Raw genomic sequence first — 21534 nt, forward strand, 5'->3', positions numbered from 1 at the left:
CATACTAGGTTCAGATTCAGTAAAACTAAGAAAACTGTCCTTCAGTTTCTGGAAGCTCAGAATCTTACCAGGATTTAAGAGTGTGCAGTATGTTAAGATTAATCTCATCCCACCTTCTTCATGCTTGTCATAATGACAAGGCATCTGCCATCAAAACCTTTTAGGTCTTCCCTCTATTTGATGTTTTAACTTGATATTTTTAGGGATCTGTTTATAAATGGGTTGTTGGTTTCTGATCAATTGATCCATAACTTGTGCTTACGTTAATATCTTGTTTGCATTGACTTTGTTGGTGTGAGACAATAACTTGTGCTCACAAAGTCTGATTTTGTGCACAAAAGATCAAATCTGACATATTGTTTGCACTAGATAGCCTCTCCATATGCGTAGCATAAACTTGAGATCACGTTGTACAAATTGTATTTTCATCAAAAATTCTCACCTGTGCCACAGCACTATGTGTGTCATCTAATACCCTGTTTATAAGTTTGCACAAACTACAAACATAATTCGAGAAAAAATGGTCTGAAACTTCGAAAGAAAAGTTGGAACGGAAATATGTTTACCATTGTGTGACACCGACCCTCCTTTTAACAACATTTTTTAACTGTTTAGGAACTGAGGATAATAATTGTGGGAGTTTTACAGAGGAATCTATGTCCATTCTTTCTGAATACAAGACTTCAGCCACACAATAGTCTGCTGTTAATGTTATCTGATGCTCATCATCATAATGCTGCAAACATTTTCAATAAGACACAGATGTGGATTGCAGACACGCTACTCAAACAAACACACGCTGTGTCTAAAGCGACTCTGTTGAAAGTCGTGCAGGATGATACGGCATTGGCATTGTCCTGCTGAAATAACCACGGACCTCCAGGGAGAATATGTGACCTTGGTGATAGCGTACGTCTTTTCAAGATTCCAAAACACACATGTAAGTCACCCATGGAGACAGATACACCCACATACTATCACAGATACTAGCTTTTGCACCTTTCTCGTTAATATATGGCTTCCTGAGTCAGGTTACATTTCTTTATACAGCTGTATCGTGCCGTTTACACCCGATTCTGACATCCTCACCAGTCATCAAAAAGATCTGCTCATCGCAGAATCTTCCTGAAAACTTTGTAAAGTTTCGCTCTCTGCTTCAAGTTTAAAATTTGTTTCAAATGTGTGTGTTTTTAAAAAAAAAATAATACAGTGGCTCAGTGAAAACAATAATTGTTTGTCTTTTTGTCTGTTAAATAAAGGTTCAAATATAGATACAAAATACAGATTTAACTATTTGCATTTTTTTGAAAATTGACCAACTTTTCTGGAAAGAGGTTTTGTACTTACTTATGCAACTTTATGCAGATTTGTAGTGGACACATAAAACAATGTTAAATGTATGGCTTGACCAAATCATGTCCTGTATCTTACAAAAAGTTAGCCACCTCTGCCACTTGGTTGAGGTATTTAGTGCTAAAAGACAGTGTATGCTATGCCTTTACTTTTTTCAAAATTTGTTTCATCAAAACGATTTGTGAAAAATTGATTCTAATTTTTGCTGCTTTTCGCTCAGCAAAAAAAAATTAGCTAATAGGATATCAGATATCTTTTTTGTTGAGTGTATGGACCTTGCGTGCTCGTGCTATACGTAGCTGCTGTAAGATGATACAAGACAAGATAAGGCGAGATGATTTTTGCTCAGGATAACTAGTGTTTGTATATTTAAGATAACGGCCAGTTATTTAGTACTTTGAAGATCCAGATCTTTTGTGAACAAGCAATCAGACAACATGCTTTATTTAGTGATGAAAAGAAAAAAGCTATTTTATGAGTGTGTGGACGCTCGGAAGTTGAGTACGTCAGATAAACTCAGTGATGAGTGGCAGCTCATGAAGGAGAAAACACGACACCATTCCTCCGATAGCAGGAGCGGAAACTGTGAGCCCTGCTCAGGTTTTCATGTCCTCTGTTATCTCATTAAAATCAACTCAAACATGTGGGTATAAAGTTGAGTATGTGCCTTAACAGTCCAGGTGCAGCTTTAACACGCCGAGTGCTTTCATGACAACCTGTAACACATTAAAGCTGTGCTGGCTGACATGATGTGTGCGCTGCTGTGCAGGGGAGCAGCTCAGCGATGTTTGAAACCTAATGCCTTCCATTCTTTGCGCTTGTGGCTGCAGACTGAGGAAATGTGATTTTTAGAGCTTTAGAAGTTATAAGCTACCAGTCAGCATAATTTCTGCTCTGCGGGCATTTTGAATTCATTACATTCACGCTGGAAGTGCGTGAGGAAAATGCAAAATTACAACACAGCCGCATTGTTGTTCAAACAGTAATTACAATTAGCTTTTCTTTGCACCTTTGAGAGCTGCCACTAAGGAGAAGAATGAACCCATTCAGTTTCTGATGTGCCGACACGGCACACTGAGCGGCCCAGTTGCGTTTACAAGATAAGGATGGCCTTTAAAATGCGTCCAAGAAGTGTAGTCTTATCATCCATGTACGAATGGCAAGATATCAAATGACAAAATTCTCTTTAATACCCTGCACTCAGACCAAACACTCCGACCATAACAGCAGCGCAAGTCCCGCTACAGACCACCTCACCGATAGGAGGAGAGTATCTGCAGAAACTTATCAGGGCAGATAGGGTGCTGCCCTAAATCAGAAAGTAATGTGGTGTGGATAATGCTAATTCTATTTACTTTGATTTGTATTTCATTGCAGACAGAATAACCAACATTTCATGTTTGGTCACGTCAATACTCTAATCAAATATACATCCGTTTTTGCATTTCAGGCATGAGATGCATTGCAAAAAAGAAAAAAAAAAACTTGGGACATTGGAGCTTTTATTTTGGAATATACCTGAAGATATTGAGTAATGAAGCGTTTCAGGTGTTGTTTTTTTCTTCCCGCAAACATGTCTTGATGTGTGCAACAGTACCTGTTTCATCACTGCTTTCTCCGTTTCCAAATTCTTCAACGTTCTCAACTTGGGGACAGGTCAGGACGGCAGGCAGGGCAGCCCAGCCTCGCCATCACTGTGTGACTGTCTTTTAAAAAAATCTCAATTAACTTTGCTGCATTCTTGCTGCCACACATAAGTGTAACTGCCTTTTGGATTTGTTGCTGATGACAGTCCGGATGCTCCTTTTTTTTTTATCTTTGGTCTCCCAAAAAAGATCAGATATACTGATTGGTCTGACCACAATACACATTTTCACTGTGTGACGGTCCATCCCAGATGCCTCCGAGCCCAGAGAGGTCAACGCCACCTCAAAATAAGGCTGACATAAGGCTTTTTTTAAAAAATTTTTGTACGGTTAAGTTTTAAATGGCAATCGTGAATGTACATTTTTATTGTAGTGCTTGACAAAGGTTTCCCACATGTTTTATCAGTCATTGGCGAATGCCGGTTCTTCATGCAGTGTGTTCTGAGGAATCTGAAATCACAGATATTTCCTTTTGGCTTGTGTTATTGTCTATTACGCTCCACTGAATTCCTCTTGGGGTTTTAGGACATGCTGAAATGCAGAAGGAGAAATATGCAAATTGCTTCGGATCTTTCTTTGAGGAAAACTGTGATTATACCCTTAAATGATTTTCTCACACATCTGTTGACAAACCAGAGATCCTCTGGCCATCTCTGCTTTTCAAAGACTCCGCCTTTCATGGAGACCGCTTTTGTACCGAATCACGATTACAATCCCTGACATCCTTTCAAATAACGTCATTATTTCTCATCAACCTCTTTACCAGCCTAAAATTGCCCAATGAAGTATGCGTAATTAAAAGTAAATGTAGGAATGCCGTTTAAAAAAAAAAAAAAGATTCGCATTTTTCATGCTGTCTGCAACCTTGCCTCTCCCTTCAGCCCACCCCTCGAAACCACGCCTTCAAAACACATGAACGAGTCACGAGTCTGTGAACACGCAGGGGGGAGGGGGGCTGACGGTTGATTGGCGTTTCAGAATCCAATAGAAGTAACTCTCATCATTACTTCTATTGGTCAGACATTTCCTCTTGCTACACCCTCTACAATAGACTAAAAGATTTAGTTTTTTTTTTCCAAACATTCTATTTTAGTGGGTGCAATGGGGTCGTGAGGAGGTTTTCAGACAATATGTTAAAAAATGCTCCAGAAAACATCACAGACCCCACCTTTAATACTACAAAAACGCAAACTTAATAAAAATACTTAATACTGTGCAGTTGTCGCTGTGTGTTATTTGAAAAAAATTATTGTTACCATATTGTTATCAGCTACTATGCGAGTGCGAGCCACCAATTAAAGCTTGTGGCTCTGCTCTAAACTCTTTGACTCCTTGAAACCTTGTTTTTGTCTGAGAGCACAGAAGAAGCAGAAAACATTGTTACATAACTGCATTAGAAGTGTGTTCAGATGAAGCGTGTTTGCACAACACTGCACAACTACAAAGCATGAATTTAAGTCACCAGAAAAAGAATCTGAAAAGCAAATGGAATAAAGAGGCCCGATTAGACGTACGAGATGTGTCACCTTTCCCCGTCTGATCATTCTGCTCTCTGCGGTGAGCCTGTAACAGCTCATTTCTGACAGGAAGTGGTCAGAGAGACGAGTCTCACCATAGTACACACACTGGAATCACACACGGTCGTGTAAAAACAGCAGACTGAGACAGACTGTCACATTACAGCCAGTGTTTAATTGAGTATTCAATGAGTATGTATTCTCACAAGGCATTAAATGTACAGCAACTAACCACTATTGTCGTACATGATGATCGGCTCACTCCATGCCACATGTCTGCTGGGAGAGAAATAATACCGTGATTTCACTGCATGAACACATATCCTGATGCCATGCACTAATATTGACCATGAGCTGAGGAATAAGAAAAACAAAACAAAAACAAAAACAATAAAAGTAAACTAAATGTACTCACTCAGTATGAACATTTTTACATCACATGAAACGGGAATAATACACACACGCGTTTAGAGAAAGAAGATGACGAGGGTGGCGACAATGTTATGAACAATGCAATAAGAACAACAACATCAACAAGAACGATAACAGTATTAAAGCTTTTCATGACCATATCAACATTCAGTGTATTGGAAAATACAATCCCAATAGACTCTTTGTATAAAAAGAAGCTTTTCAAGTCAGCATGGAACAAATAACAGTTCATATCTCAGGGGTTGGGGACAGGGTGGATGACAGGGACAGGGCGGGTGTGCTTCCATAGATTCCAGAGGAGGGGAAGTGTTGAAGGTGTGCGTGTGTGTGTGTGTGTGTGTTTGTGCGTGTGTGTGTGTAGGGTGGAAGACCCTGGAGAACTGGAGCTGCTCTATGTGGCGTAGCGTTTGGTCCACTGTTTGGCTATCCTGTCGTGCTCGGCTCTGTTGGTCAGGTACTGTGTGGCGATGCTTCCAACCAGAGGGTCAGCTGCAACACAACAACGGAGAACATCAAAATGTGCATGTGGAGTATCTATTCTGTAATATCCAAGATGGAGCACCACTGCCAACGGAGCTTCTGATATGGCGGATATAACACAAAAAAGTTTCAGTGCAATCTGTTGGTTTCCTTAGCTAGGAAATTGTTTTTGAATTGGCTCTATATGAACAAATTGGATTATTTTATGAATAATTATGATTACAATTAATTGAATTCCAATTGGCTTGAATTGGACTTTATTATCTAAGTGCCTTGAGATGACATTTGTTGTATTTGGCGCTATATAAATAAAAATGAATTGAATTGAATTGAATTGAACACAGTTTGGTGACCCTTTGACCTTGTGCATTTAGGCAGAGTAACAGTACAGTGAGTAAGGGCACCCTCGCTTCCCAGTGGAGCTGCCTGGATACCTGATCCCCTGACCTCCTCTCAGCAGTAGCTGCCGTTTCCCCATTTGATCTGGAATCAGGTCATAACTTTTTGAGCATCACTTCCTGTGGTGTCTTGATCTGAAAATAGTTTTCAAATCAATAAATGTTAGGGCTCTTCAAGATAATGTATGACTGTTCCATACTACGTCTGAACACAGCTTCCCCTCCTTCCAGCTCCCCTGCTGACCAGTGTTCACCTAAATATGTTGTACCGAAGCACACATATGCACACACATGCAGCACATGTAGCCCCAGGAAAAAATGTGCACCTAATCCAACGCATGCAGTTTCTAAGGCCAACTTTCCTTTGCTGCTTATTTTCATCATTATATCAGAGCGATACTTCAGCGATGGCCATGATAAAAAGGGACAGCTGAGTAATGACTGCGTTATGTTTTCATCAGTAATTCAATTTCTTGATTTTGGCCCAACTCTTTACACTAGATGTGTTCCACTTCTGAGCAAAACCTGATCCAGACCAGAAAACAGATCCACTCACCACACCTTTACCTGAACTCCACTCATGGACTCACCATCTACAGCAACAACATCACTATCAATAAAAGTCACATCACATGTTTCCCCTCTAAAGTCTGATAACTAACTGATTCAAGCACTTGATTTCTACTGCGAACCACTCAGTTTAAAATAAAAACATTTTTGGGATTTGTTCACAATCCTTCAGTCGCTGCTCACAATACGATAAAAAAAAATATCTTGTTGACTTTTTTTTAATTTTCTTTATTTGTTCCTGGACAGGTACAAATTTTGGTCTGATGGTGGCAGAAGAGCAACACTTAGAATTTATCCACCGTGGAACAAGAACATCTGCCACAAAATGAATGAAAGAGATACTGGACCTTCCATGATAATGATAACCTCAGACTTTATGAGGGAAATGTATGAAGTCCCCATCTGTCAGAGTTATGTTTCACGTATGAAGATTTATGGCATGTTCACACTGCCACACACTGCTGTCTGACAACCAATTAGTTGGCCCAGTGTATCATAATCTAAAGAGGCAGAGAAACATTCAATGGATCCCCTGGACTCACAATAAGGCATAATAAGTTCATTACACCCATTTGTCAAACGAGTACAGCTCAGTCATGTCTGTGGTCTGACGTCAGGCTTGAATCACAAGACGTGCAGCAGGGCAGACGCTTTCACTAAAATGTGCACACTGCTGTAGAATTAGAGGTGATCATGGCGTTCTCTGGCTGCAGGGCCATCTGTTGACACACCACACACGTTCGCTCAGACAACAGTCGTCTATTGCTCCTCTATCGACTGTGCCGCTGGTCCATTTCTCAGTGAGGTGACAGAGAAAGAAAAACCTTGTGCCGCACGCACGCTCTGCCCCGTCTCCAGACGATCTCCTGTCGGGACGCCACACTGACGGAGCCCTGCGATGAGCTTGGCCGAACAAGCAGGACAAACACCCTCTGCTCTAATCCCAGCTGGGATTTCAATGATGGGGGCTTTTATGGGCTTATACCCACATTTCTGGATGACTGGATCCTCACTTCATGGCATTCTGGCTTCAAACTGGAAGGACTTCATATTAAAACTAACTCAAAAAGTCTGCTTGTTATTCATGATTTCTGTCCAGATACACAAGTAGCAGTTTGAGAAGAGAATCTTGTTTGAATTGGGCTGGTGTTCTGAGTGGAGAGGCAGTACAGCTACACACACATAGACTTTAGCTTTCAATATATTCTAACAAAGTACTGGTGAATTATTGAGCAGCTGAAACAAATTGTACAGATTTTAGAAAACTGGTGGCGTGAGGCACACCTCACTCAGCTGACGGGCAGGAGTGCAGGTTTATTTTCATTCCTCACACAACAGAACAAAGGACTTTTAAAACTTGATGACCCCCTCTATAACCAGATTCCATAACTAATCCAGATTCAATTTTAATTTAATCTCCAGAAATCTTGAAAAAACAAATATCTATTATTGCCTGTTTCCACACAAGGTGTAAATTCAATGTTATGCAAAGTAGTAATCATTGGGAATACTTTTCCATTAGGGTGTCACAGATGAGGGTGCGACGAGTAAATAAGAAATAACTCATAAATGTATTAATGTGAGGAAGGATACAGGTTTCCCATCACCTCACACAGATCTGAGTTCTCATCTCCTCCATGTCATCCTGAGTGACGAATAAATACAGAAGCTTTATAGAGGATAAGGGGGATTGTTACAGTAAATAGCCTCTAAATTCTGTTGCGTTAACAGAGAACAAGCCATAGTGAATGAACTGTCAGCTTACTGAAAACAACCCAACTGAATACAATTGTGCTGAGCTGTACTGAACTGGATAATAACATTAATCCCTAAAAAGAAATGAGATTTTTGCAATATAAACAAACACTACAGAGTCTGCGATTATTAACAGTCATAGCTCAGAGTTATTTCTGTGGGCACAAATTAACTGCTGTATCCTTCTTTGTTGCTACATAGCTGAAGAATCCTCTGACTGAACACATTCTTTTAGTTAAACACTGTTGTGTTGAGGCTGTGCAGAGTTGTCAATTATGTTGAGCATCTTGTGCAACAATCTTCAGTCCAGATGCAGCTGTAGCGGGTTCAGAGCAGTGCCAGGCACAGAACAGGATCGATGTCTGAAATTGATACTTATGTCAGAGACTGGGGACGGAGTTAAGGGGGCAAACCAGACTAACTAAGATGTTGTGACCACCATGTGCAAAAAAAAAACAATATCTGGGGTAGCATTTAGTCATCTTAATTCAAGAAGGAGCAATTAAAATACACGACTGTGACGTTAAAGCAGCTGGAGAACATGAGCTCAGTTTTTCTCTCATTTTCCTGCTGTGTAGTATTTGTTTGTTAGTTTAGTTTCATAATGCTAGAGTTTTTCGAGTGACTGCAATCTTCATCTGACGTGGCTGTAGTTCAGTCGGTAGAGAAGCTGTCGCTCATCAGGTAGGTCAGCAGCTCAATCCCAGCTTTCCAGCGTGGACGTGTTGAGATATCCTGGGGTGAGACACTGAAACACACCCCTCCCCCCTTCCCTATGTGTGCCTCATCCGTAAGGCACTTTGCTTAAAAGAGTTTGTTAAATGAAAGTAATAGGGAATGAATGTAAGGTTTTCCAAAGTACACCAGACCCAAAGGTTGTGGTGGCCTTGGGTCTGGGAGTGAGGGGTTCGTCATAGGCAAAGAATGGGATACTTTTTTTTCCGTGTTAATATTTTTAAAGGAATTTCGGAATTAAGCATCATGGATGTGCCTGCGTTTTAAGCAAGTAAGTCTCATTTAATAGTATTTTCAGGCCTGCTTCAGTTACTTAAGTTGCTGCATAGAATCGAGCAGGAGCCACAAGCCCACAACTGTTTTCTCCCACATATTCTTAGTAGGGCTGGGCAACGATTCAAATTTTTAATCTAATTAATCACATGATTTCCCTGATTAATCGTGATTAATCGCATTTGTACGCAAAATCCAAAAATGAATCCAAAAGTAGTGTATAGCTTTTAACATTTAGTTTTATTTTGTACTGCCATATGAATGAAAGTGCCATAACATTTGTTGTGCAAACACACTTTTAACATCAGCATCTTTATGTAGTTTTTATGTAGAAGCCTCGCTCCACTGTCTGTTTCCTTGAATGACTTGCTGCTATCAGTTGTGTGTTTTGCCTTTAAGTGATATTTTAGACTGGAACTACTACGCTGAGAAGACAATTCAACTTGGCAGTGTTTACAGATGACTTTGGTTCTGTCAGTTTTTTCTCACAAATTGTGTGCAAACGTGTGCCATCCACAGATGGTTTGAGGATTCATTGTCCCATCTACATGCATGTTTAAAGTTAAAATCTGTGGATTATTTGAATAGCTCAGTGTTGTATGCAAGATGTTTGTTTATAAATGGCAGTGGCACGGCCACCCTGTACCTTGTACATGTTTAAAATAAAAACATGAATATATTAACCTGTGTATTATTTGAATAGCTTAGTATTGAATGTACAATAACAGAGTAGCTATGTTTATACACGGCACTAGGCCCCGTTAAATATAAAAAACAATTGTATGCCATATAAATAGTAGGGGGGTCCCTGCTCCAACTCTCCATCAGTTTGGGGGTCCCTGGCCTGAAAAACGTTGAAGACCCCTGCATTAAAGGCACAGAAGCCCCCCCAAAGAAAAAATTTGCAAAATTTTTTGTAATTAAAAACCCCCCCAAAAACTGCGTTAATGCAGTTTATCGGCGTTAAATAATTAACGAGTTAACGCAATAATAAGGAGTTAACTCTCCCAGCTCTAATTCTTAGATCGTAAGGCCTTCCCTGATGGCAGGAAGAGCATTCTTACAAGTTTGACTAACTGACACCCCTGAGGCTAAAAAGGTAAAAAAGCAAGTGCCTTTATTATAAAAAGACTGTCCGAGTATGCACACTCATCATTCAAATATACCATCCAACCACAATCCCAGCAGGAAAACCTTTTGCCATTGCTGAAAAGTTTATGGTGACTTTTTGGACAATCCACAAAAGATGATAGAGGAATAGACACGAGAAAGAGGCCGCTGGTAGGGTCTGAACATTAAGAAACTGGTTCTGATATGGCATGTGGCTCAGACACAACGAACAAGCAGGATGACTCAGGTTGGCTTCTGCTTGTAAGACCGCGATACAGAGTGCAGCGGAGCGTGACAGCAGCCCTGGGAGGGTTGATTAACTGTCATTCCATCCTTTCCCCATGCTTTAATGAGCTACATACCAAGGATCTCCAGCTGTATGAGGGGAAAAAGAGAGCCTAAGATTGTTGGCAGTGTAAAGATATTTGAAAAGTAGTTCAGATTAGAGGTTAGGTTAAAAAACACTTAAACAAGAGGAGAAAAGAGCAGCCAGAGAACTGATCTTGATGAGGCAAGAGGCAGAAAGAGGGAGAGAAAATGCCTGAGTTACAGGGAGAAGGGTGACTTTTTTGATCAAAACTCCTTTGTATGATCATACTTTAAAGGAATCATCTCACCAGCATCTGAGCACATCAGGGACAATAGGAAAAACTATTCCCATTTTTGCCCATGGAGGAAGAATCACAGCTGCCATATTTATCAAAGAACAATCCCCACAGAGAGGACACAAGCTATCATCAGAGCTCTTCACAATCAGCACAATCTCTTCTGTCCCCCTCCCCCATCTCTTTCTTTTTTGAACAACTACTCACATCTGAAATCGCCTGAAATTCTCCAACCCATTATCTAGCTCTCATTCTGGCACAATCCTCCCAATCCTCAAATGTTGGAGCTCATTGTGGTGATACAGACCAGATTTTTACAGCGGCTGCTTTTACCAGTCCTGCTTGCCCAATTTAATACTTTATATCAACGGATATAAACTGCATTGGTAGCAGAGGACCAGTGGAACTGGGTTTAACAGGTTCATTAAAGACAGATTCAATTCCCAGTTCTTCAAGAGGTGGTCTTTGCACTGTGGGTGAACTGGGCCATAATGGCACTAATTATCTTTAAAGCAGTTTAAGTCTTCCCAGCGAACGCTGTCAGCGGTTTGCAGGACTGCGTTTAATCAGCCTGTCCTGGTTGGATGTTGACTCAACTGCACCGAAGTGAGCAGGAAAGCCCAGACTCATAGTTAAAACAATATTATAAGAGGATGGGGAAATTAATGTGACCTTTTTTCCTGCTTCTTTGTCACACAAGAGTGAATGGTTAATGGAGGTTAAGAGTGTTATCTATTGGTGAGGTGCTATTGAGCAAAGCACCACAGTAGATGTGTGTGAGATCTCTAATGGTGGACATCCACCTAATCTTTGAGGGTCAGTTTGGTTCTGAGAACATGGAAACTAGGATGGACCGAATTCCAGTTCTGACATCTACCCAAATTTGGGAGAACGGATGAATGGATCTTAATACACCCAAAGGTATACAGTGACTAATGTTAGAAATTGAATTTTTCTCCTTTCCGAAGATTACCAAAAGATGTTCTCTCTGGAAGTTTTTTTTGGTCTTCGAGGAATCAACTTAACCTTTTAATCCCTCCAGTTAACATCCATTTCTTAACTGAACAGCAACCTCAGAGAGACAACATGGAAGTCTTCTTACCAACACGCCAAAAGGGATTCCTACACTCTTGTTACGAAAACATGCAATATTTCAATAGAAATAAAAAAAAAGAATTTGGTCTCAATAGCTTATTTGTGCCTTGATGACAACTATGCGGGGGTATTCATTCATTAACTTTTCTCTACAAATTAAAGATTTCCAATGATGTATCATAGGAGGTGGGGTCTCTTTGAGTGATAGGGGACTTATCCAATAGACATGCATAGTGTCTATAATTCCTAACAGGACTGGGTTGCTGCACTCACCAGGGTTGCAGTCAGTGAGCAGGGAGCAGATGGACAGGAGGACCTTGGAGATGGTGAGGGCGGGACTCCAGTTGTCCTTCAGAATGTCCAGACAGATCACGCCCTGACTGTTGATGTTGCAGTGGTATATCCTTGTACGGAATGTCACCTGGGATGAGACAGTGACAGAATTTGATCAATGTCAGCCTCTTACAGGTTTAGTTAGAATTAGAAAGAATTCAGCATGTTTTCACAGAAAACGTACATGTATACAGTAATTTACATACATGTAGTTTATGTTAACTCATTTTAACACAGCTGTGTACATTTGGGCATCTTTATGACCCCCATGCAATTTCACACAACACAAATAGACCCAAGTCTGTTGTCATTGTAGCAATCCATTACTGACAAGTATATCTGCTTGGATTTGACTATTTGATAAATGTAAGATATAATGTATGGTAGAGAATGTGTGAAAATCCTCCTTTTCCTTTTAATTGTCTTATTGTATCATCGCCCGGAGTGGATAAGATCATTGGATCTAGAATAATTACTCTTGGCGGTTGTTTTAATACCGTTTTATTTTGTAGGAATAAATAAATAAATAAATTAATTAATTAATTAGATATTCATTATATGAATATTCTTGCTTTGTAAAACTTTTCAAAGAACATTAGGTGAAAATGTTTTCACATTGTTTTTTTTTTTTTGTCAGAACAAGTCCAGACAACAAAAAAAAAAAAGGTAGAATCATGGACCAAAATCAGTCAATAAACCAGAAATAAAGGTAATGACAGTTTCAGCAGTTTTTTTTTTTTTTTTACAGTTCATTCACAACAAATGTTCTATTTGTTGCTTCCACGGTTTGAAGGGACATTATCAAAACTTAATGTTCAGGCTCATCTGTGGTAAGTGCACCACTATAAGAATACCGTTGAAAAACGTTGCTGACAAGGATGAACTGAAGCTGCTGCTCTCACCAAGTCGATGACACACACTTGATTCTGTGCACTGTTTGTATGTGAAGCCAACAGTCCCTGTGGATCCTCCATAGTCAACTCTGGAGTTGAACATTCTCCTGTACCCAGCAGAGCCTGACATCAGCACACGGAGCACAACCTCATTAAGGAGGGACCTTTGACCTCTGCTTCGTCTGCACTGAGGTTGCTGAGTTGGACAGACGGTTCAAGCATGTTAGGTTCTTTCTTTTTGCTTTGTGACTGCAGCCTGCCCTCATTTATCTTCAAACTCCTTAATCTTTTCATTAACGCTCCAGTCCTCCCCCAAAGCGCCGCCCTATCAGAAACAAATAACCCTTGCACGCCTATCAAACCGTCCTTTCCCATGTTTCATGCAGGGTGGTGATGACTTGTGATAAGACAGCCAGATCAATAAATGGGACACTTTATGTACCATGAATGGATTTCTGGAAATCTGAAAAGGAATGGGAGGAAAGTAGGAGATGTGGTGTTTGATGGATGAGTGCAAGTCTCATGTCAGAAAAACTCCTCTCCTGTTCTTACACCTCTGCTGAGGCGGGTTAGCCTTGGCATGCTAATGTTGGCAGCGCACCAGCCATGAAACAGATCCCTGGCTCGCCTGTGTGGTCCCATTAACAGGCTGTAATCCCATCATGGCTGATGCTAATAGATTATGATGCTACCTCTGCGTAACAAAAGCTTTAAATCTAATCCAACATCCTCTCTGTATTTTGGTTTCATCCCCAGCCTCTAAACTCAACCTCTGCATGGTCATTTTTCACCCCCCCACAGCTCTCAATGGAAAGATGTGCATTTCGAGACTCAATGTTGCTTCGGTGGAAAACATTTTAATATCTCAATGTAAATATTCATAGAAAATATTAAATTTTTCATATATTTTTTTTTAATCTCAGGACAATATGGACTAAGTAGGGAAAATATGAGACAAAATGCAGGGAAAAAAAGATGTTAAACAACTTTTGGCATTTAACACATCTGACAGATTCAAAGCAAAACAAAACATGTCATAAAATGGATATTTAGTTCTCGTTGTGTGAAGTGCTCGGCAGTAGTGGTAAACTTTCAGTTTAGAGAATGGGAGAGGATTCCTGACGAATGAACGCTGCACTGCATCACCTGAGGAATGTGATGGAGTGTAAAGTTGGTGAAATAACTGTGTACCGCATTGTAACACGGACAGTCTTCAGTTGAGAAAAATGTACATGTAAATAACAGTCTGATGCAAAAGTGACTCAATGTAAAAATCCAGTGTAACGTGTTCACTCAACTCGTTTCTGTTGTTTTAAATGCAAAAATGTGTTTTGTGTTGCTCTAAGCTGCGATTAACCTGGCTTACCCTTCAGGAATCCTCTCGGCTTCTTCAAACCGAGAATGCTCCGACCTCTCTCCACTGCAGGTCTACATAATATTCACAACCACGCTTGGAAAAAAGGGAAAACAAAACAAAATAAAGCAAAAAAAAACTTTCTTTTAATTTACCTTTATGGTTGAAGTTCTATCTGCATCCCATTTAAGGAAAGATATCTGACAATATCTGACATAAGTTGCTAAATACTTCACGATGTTCATCTGCTAATTTTAAAACTAGGGGTGCACAGATAAATCAGCCCAACATCAGCTGATATTAAGTGTGCAAATAGGATAACATCAAGTGATGGCCCATATTATCTGCCGTGTCCTGGTTGCGTTGCAATGATTTTTCCCTCAAACTAACAAGATTTATTTTTCTACATTTGATTTTGTTGGCCACAAAATGGTCAAACAGTTGGTAATGGTTCAGCATCTGTATAAATTCATTTGTTATCATTCAAAGATAGTGTGATGAAATCTGTTTAAAAAGTATATTTCATGGTTTTCCCCGTTACTAAAGGAAAAATAAATGACAAAAGCCATCAGTACCGGGTGTTGGCCATCAGGCAAATGATCAGTTCTATTATTGCATTAGCCCAGAATTTTACAATCAGTTCATCCTCTTTCAAAATTTCACTAGAACAGGAAACATTTATTTTATAAGAGAACTCTGCACAATCCACAAAGAATAAATGTCAAAAGTTCGGACCAATTTAATTTAAATGAGTACATTCCAGACTTTCTCCTGTTACTATATTTATTTATCTATTTTACCAGAATGAAAAACAGTCTTAAAACAAGAAACAAATAAAGTAAAATAATTTTTCCAGCCATTATAGTATTATATGAAACACTTGCTTTCATCAGTCATCAGTTCACAGTTTTATCCAAAATGGTCCGATTTAACCAAAGATAAGGTAGAAACATATTTTACATTTGACAACATAACACTTAATAATAAATCCAGTCCTGTTATATCAGCGCACTTTAAATAGATCACAGTGGCTTTTTAAAGGTTTAGCAGGCTGACAAAATTCCATACCTCTAGGCAATTTAAAGGGCCTGGGTTCATTTCAGTCATCTGTCATGGAATGACAGGAAAATCAGCGGAATCACAGCTGGTAAGCACGGCACCTCTTAAATGAGACAGAATAGACCAGTTTGGTTAAAAAGGAGGGAATAATCTAAGCTCGTCTTTATGGTGCTTCATGAGGGGTTCAACGGGCTATTTTGTAAGATGGAACATGAGTCTCATGTTGAGCAGGGGAAGATAAGGTGTGTGCTGGAATTTAGTTCAGAGCCATAAGGAAATAAGAGTTTATGAGAGTGTAATGTTAGAAGAGTCTGATCTCTCAGTCATCAGGTGGCTGAAATACAAATACAGAGACAATGTCTCTGCTATCCTCAGCCTCAAACTAAGAGTGAGTATCAGTGTCAGCCTTAACTAGTCTTATCATTGTAACATCAGTGAGTGAGCCAGTGTTGTGAGCACCTGCAGCTGTCGGATTGGGGGCTGTGAGCTGCTGGATGGCACAGCTCACAGCCAGACTGGAAAAACAAGGCAACAGGAGGCCAAGAGCTTAGCTGAGCTCAGCTTCCCCTCTGTGTGGACTGCCAGAAAGGAGGCAGTTAGAGCTTGTTGTGAGGAGATGGGTTATCTGGAATATGGTTTCTCTCTGGGTGTTTAAAACTCAAATACTGTGGGCTACAGATACAAAATATCAGAGAAAAACTTCATTAAAAATGTCCACTTAATAGATGTTTAGGGGATCCCACAACATGTAAATAAGAATTCAGGTGAGTTTCCATTTGGGTTATGTCGTCATTAATTTGTCAATCTTGGCTCGACTCATCAAGTTAACTTTACACTCTCAAACTGCATTAGATACTTAACAGCACAGAGTGGGAAAACTTACCAGCTCATACAGTCATAACGCATATTTGTAACAGAGTCAAAATAGCCGGACTGCAAAAAAAAAGCCCACTAAGTTGAAATAAACTTCACTCATGCTTGAAAATTTTAAAATGATGGATGGAGCATGTTGCATGTATAAGCAAGAGGTATGAATTCTTTTTTATTCTAAGATACATCTTGATGTGAACTTGAATGGTTCTGCATCGACACAGAGAACAGAATGTTTAATCAAATTCAATAATACTTTATAAATCCCAAAAGGTAAATTTATTGCTGAAATAGAAATTATTCTTCTACATAGGTAACGAAATAAAACAAAACAAAAATCAGTTGAAAACCTTTGGAAAGCTGAAATGTAGCAGAGGATGAAATCACCATGAGCGGATTGGGGTAGACAACACGGACAGAAACTCAAAACCAGGTTGCAACTCTGGTTGCAGAGATGCTCCTTTTCAACAACATACCCAGGGTTACACCATCTGTTGGTTAAGCAGCACTGCTACCACTCAGTCTGCAGTCTCTGTCTGCCCCTGGAGTCTGAAAACCTAATAAAGGGGTATGAAGAGTTGTTCCCGCAGCTATGTTTGATGAAACAAATATTACTGCCTTCCTGTTATTCTTACCTCATCAGGACTCCAAGTTCATCTACTTTAGTGACAATTTTTCCATGATGATCAAGGGAAGAAATTAAACTTTCTCATCTCATTTTTCTCCAATTTATCCTGGTCTGCATCCTTGACATCTCCTCTTCAACTAATCTAGAATTGAGGTCTTATTCCAGACATTTTCTATGCTTAGAAAAGTTCTGTTCGCTGTTCCCAAATGCAAACAACTTTCCCGTTGGCATGGCTACACTTGATACTGCACTGCATCAAAAAAACACATTAAGTAGCTCCAATATTATGCTTGTGTCACTGTGATGGGTGATAAAATGTAATGAGCGTTTTTAAAGTGGATATCTGAACACACATTGGATGTTATGAACTCACTGGAATGCATAAATTAGACTAGATAAGAATAATGACAGTCTGTAAAATCTGCCCCACGGAATGAAATACCTTTATAATGCAACTCATGTGAGAAATTTGGCTGTTTTCACTCTGATTAAAAGTCTGCAACTGCGCTGAGCAAAGCCAAGCTGCAAAATCAGCTAAGAATGATCCAACTCAGAGGAGGGAGCAAATAAATTTGTCAAATATTTGTCAGTTTTCATATCTGAGGATTCACTGAGTTTTTTCAGATGTAGAGAACCTCAGGTTTCAACAAGGAGATGCAGAGTAATCTGCTCCTTCACTAATTTCACTTCACAGAAACAACTATACCCGTGTCCTACAGCCAAACTGAAGCCCATCTGTGGACTCCAGAGGCGACTGCTTTGTACGAGTACAGTATGTAAAGTACTGAGGTCACTCAGACACGCAAAACACAAAGTTTTTTTTTCATATATTGAAGACTAGGGATCCAGTTTGAATTTTTTTTATCCCAGATATCATTCAGAGTCATCTGAGTATCTGGCAACACACGCCTTTCAAGCCAAAATTGATGCATCTTTGTTGCACATTGGTGTCATGTATAAAAGCAAAGAGTCAAAATAGGGGGTGGGTGGGTCCAAAGTTGATCCGCAGCAGGGGAAGCGTTGCAAAATACACTGTTCTAACCAGCGATACTGTTGTCACTCGTGTGTAAGCACACAGTAAAGCAGGGCTGAGCCGCTTCTGTCTGGCATGTGTGAATTACCGAGGTGGAACAACGGTGGGTCCTAATTCATAAGCTGCAACGGATATATAAAAAAGGGCTATAGATGAAACTAAAAACAATGGGAAATCTAAATCAGAAAAATTTTAAATAATGCTAAATGTTCCAAATTCTGAACTGTGATGACACTGAATGCAGAATGTCTAAGCAAACGTTACCCACTGAAACATGCGAATATGCTAATGTTTCCAATAATCCCTTGATCGAACAGTCTTTAACTGATTCAGTAGTATTACGAATACATGTTATCAATGACATATTAATATATCCACAGTGGTTGGAGAGATCGCTTTGGTAATGTGTCTTTGTATTGATATGCTAATTACAATACATTGAATTAACCGGTCAGCTGATGTAAAACAGCAGAGATAGGGTGTTGGCCAATCAATCAATGAAAAAAAAAAGCCTTGACCAGAACCCATAACCAAAACTTAAGATTGGATTGTAACATCCAAATTGACGACATTTGTATAATTTTTTTTAAAGTATCAGTAAGTGCAGATTTCAGACTGATCTGACTGTATTTATTAATAAAAATTAGCTATATGTGCTTACATGGTAATTTAAGAATACAAGACAATGGATTGCATATTTAGATGCATTGAATTGTCAAAGGATAAATATTAAATTAATGTAATCTCTAGGCCAGTGAAGATTCACAGTTCTAGAATAATTCCCACTCAAGTTTAGAAAAGGTTGCTGTTTACCTGTGTAGCAGAGAGGAAGTGGACTGATGAATAAAGGGGATTTTGGAAAACCACAACCATTAGATGTTTTTTGCCTTTGGAGGGGAAAGCATGGAGTGCTGTCCTTTCAAGTCTACCAGGTTATGGAAATAGAGCTTTTGAAACAATACAATAACGATTTAATCTAATTTTTATAGTTTTGTAGCCAGTTTCTCAAAAGAAAAATAATTCTCAGCAATTTTATCCAAATAATATTAAACAAATCCTTATACTGCAAAGCAGACCAAACTTCTGAAATACTGCAATGTTTGCATTTGTAAGAAATTTGCATAAGAAATACCAAATAAAATGAGATAATAACACATACGATGAGAACTACACAATAACATTAAAAACTAAGGCCGAACATGCACAGTGCTCCAATAACAAAATGACTTGTCATATTTTCATAAATCTATGTGAGAAAGGATGGTGCTTAACACACAACAATGCACGCTCAGGACGGGAGATTGGACGGAGGAGAAGTTTCAATGCAATCTGTTGGATTCCTGAGCTGGGAAACCTTTTTTTTTTTTTAAATTGGCTCAGTATGTATGAATTGGACTGATTTTGAATTTAATTAATTGGATTCGATTACAATGAATTGGACTCTAATTGGCTTGAATTGGACTATATCACTTTAGTGCCATGACTGTTTATTTAATAAACAGTCTATAGAAATTAACTGAACTGAATTGAACAACAGCTACAGAAAAAACAGTTCTGTTTCTCTTTTATTCTGGAGCTGCTTTCATCGTTGGCATTTTAAGCCTTCCTTCAAACTGAGCCATGAAAAAAACACAGAACTACAGCATTTTGATACACAGCTAAATATCTCAAGTCCCTGAAGAGACTACCCTAACATTTTGTTCAGATAAATGTCTGAAAATATTTTCCTGTGTACTTTTATTCTTAAACACGTCTCGAGGTTGCGCAGCAAGAATTTCTGGATGCCTGGAAACCAAAATCCTGGGCTAAAGCAGAAGCACGACTCAAAGCAAGGGAGGTGGTAACCCCTGTCAGCCGGCCTGCTGTGTAAATACTGACACACACTTGCATCAGCCAAACACACACATGCTCACACCTAAAACCCACAGCCCCGCTGGAAGAAAGCCAAACGCTGCAGCATTAAAAGGACGCAAAAACGCAAGAAAATCTCAAGTAGAAGTCTGATGATATTGTTTCCTGTTTATACTGCTAAATGATTCAACTGAAAGTCTCAAATAATTGTGATGTACAGCTCAACTGTTGACTGAAAACACACCCCTGCTGCACAGGGTCACAAGCACCTTTATTACCACGAAGGCACATTCTGGTTTATTTCAACCCGGTCCAACAGACATCATCTTGCTGCCACAAATATAAAAAAAACTAAAAAACAATGAGCACTCTGCTGCTTCAACATTTTCATTCAGTTTTTGGCAAAGAAATTACATCAAAATATGACAGTAAGGAGGTACACAAAAGGTGGAGTTAAAGGAAAGACAATGTCACAAAAGGAAAATTGTAAATCGGTACATGATTTTGTGAAATGTGCAAACATATATTGAAATACAGTGTATCAAGCAAAAAAAGATTTTGTATAATTCAACAACCATAAAAGTCATTATTTACTCCTTAGTAGTCTTCAGGAATAGTTCTCCAGGCTTCTTGAAGGACATCCCAAAGCTCTTCTTTGGATGTGGGCTGCCTTTTGTTTCGTTCTCTGCCAACATGATCCCACACTGCTTCAGTAATGTTGAGCTCCGGGCTCTGGGGAGGATTCATCCCTCCATCAGACCTGTTGCCACTGATTTTCAGTCCACTTCTTGTGTCCTTTGGCATAGCTAAGCCTTTTTCTCCGTTTCCCTTCCTTAAGATGGCTTCTTGACAGCCACCCTTCCATGGAGCCCATTTCTGATGAGGCTTGGGCCAACAGCAGATGGATCAGCTGAAGGTCCAGATGCATCTCTCAGCTCCTGTGTCAGGTCTTTGCTGGATTTTTTCCTCTTTCTTAAGGACATCACTTTCAGATCCTGTTCATCTGCTGTAGATAGTTTTTTAGGCCTGACTTCTTCTTTTGTCCTCCACTCACTGAGTTTCCTCACTGTCTTTTAGAACACACTGCACACAATGCTGATGCCAAGTTTTCACCTAATAGCTCTTTGAGAATCACCTTGTTGGGGCAAAAATACTATTTAAAGCTGCAGTCTGCAAGATTTGTTGTTGTCATACGTAAAGTCCTAATTTTTGGCATTTCAAGAGTTTACATGATCTATCAGAACGCTTGAAGTTGAAAACGGTGACCTCCGTAGTCGCAAAATGCAAGAAATGCTTATTTTTTAACCGAAAAATAAAAAGTTATTCAACTTCCTGTCCCGCCCCTTCAAAACACATGAGAACTCGTGCACGTCTACGTGCACGCCAGATGCGCGTACACGACTCCTCATTCATCAACTCACCTGTCATTTGCGATCATGGAAGACACAGTAAGTAGACTAGCCCGTAATGAAGTTCAATAGTCTAGATAAATAAGCGTGAGGACGAGCCAACCTTGTATCGCGCGTGCACAATCGGTGATTGAC

At 39.5% G+C, this 21534-nt stretch overlaps 2 protein-coding genes across 2 annotated transcripts in view; both read right to left on the reverse strand.

Annotated features, from left to right (window-relative positions):
• Positions 1–21534, reverse strand: part of rpl15 (ribosomal protein L15) — a 106241-nt gene that overhangs the window by 37146 nt on the left and 47561 nt on the right. The gene's annotated exons all lie outside the window — the stretch shown is intronic.
• The window catches only part of LOC142368148 (ubiquitin-conjugating enzyme E2 E2-like), an 89300-nt gene continuing 72437 nt past the window's right edge, over positions 4672–21534 (reverse strand). Inside the window, exons 5-6 of the mRNA XM_075450237.1 lie at positions 12243–12390; positions 4672–5437 (exon numbers count right to left, since the gene is read on the reverse strand). Of these exons, the coding sequence (XP_075306352.1) occupies positions 5340–5437; positions 12243–12390 (246 nt within the window). The 3' untranslated portion in view covers positions 4672–5339. The remainder of the gene's footprint in view (positions 5438–12242; positions 12391–21534) is intronic.

Source organism: Odontesthes bonariensis, chromosome 18 (genome assembly GCF_027942865.1).
Source record: "Odontesthes bonariensis isolate fOdoBon6 chromosome 18, fOdoBon6.hap1, whole genome shotgun sequence".
Classification (NCBI taxonomy): Eukaryota; Metazoa; Chordata; class Actinopteri; order Atheriniformes; family Atherinopsidae; genus Odontesthes; species Odontesthes bonariensis.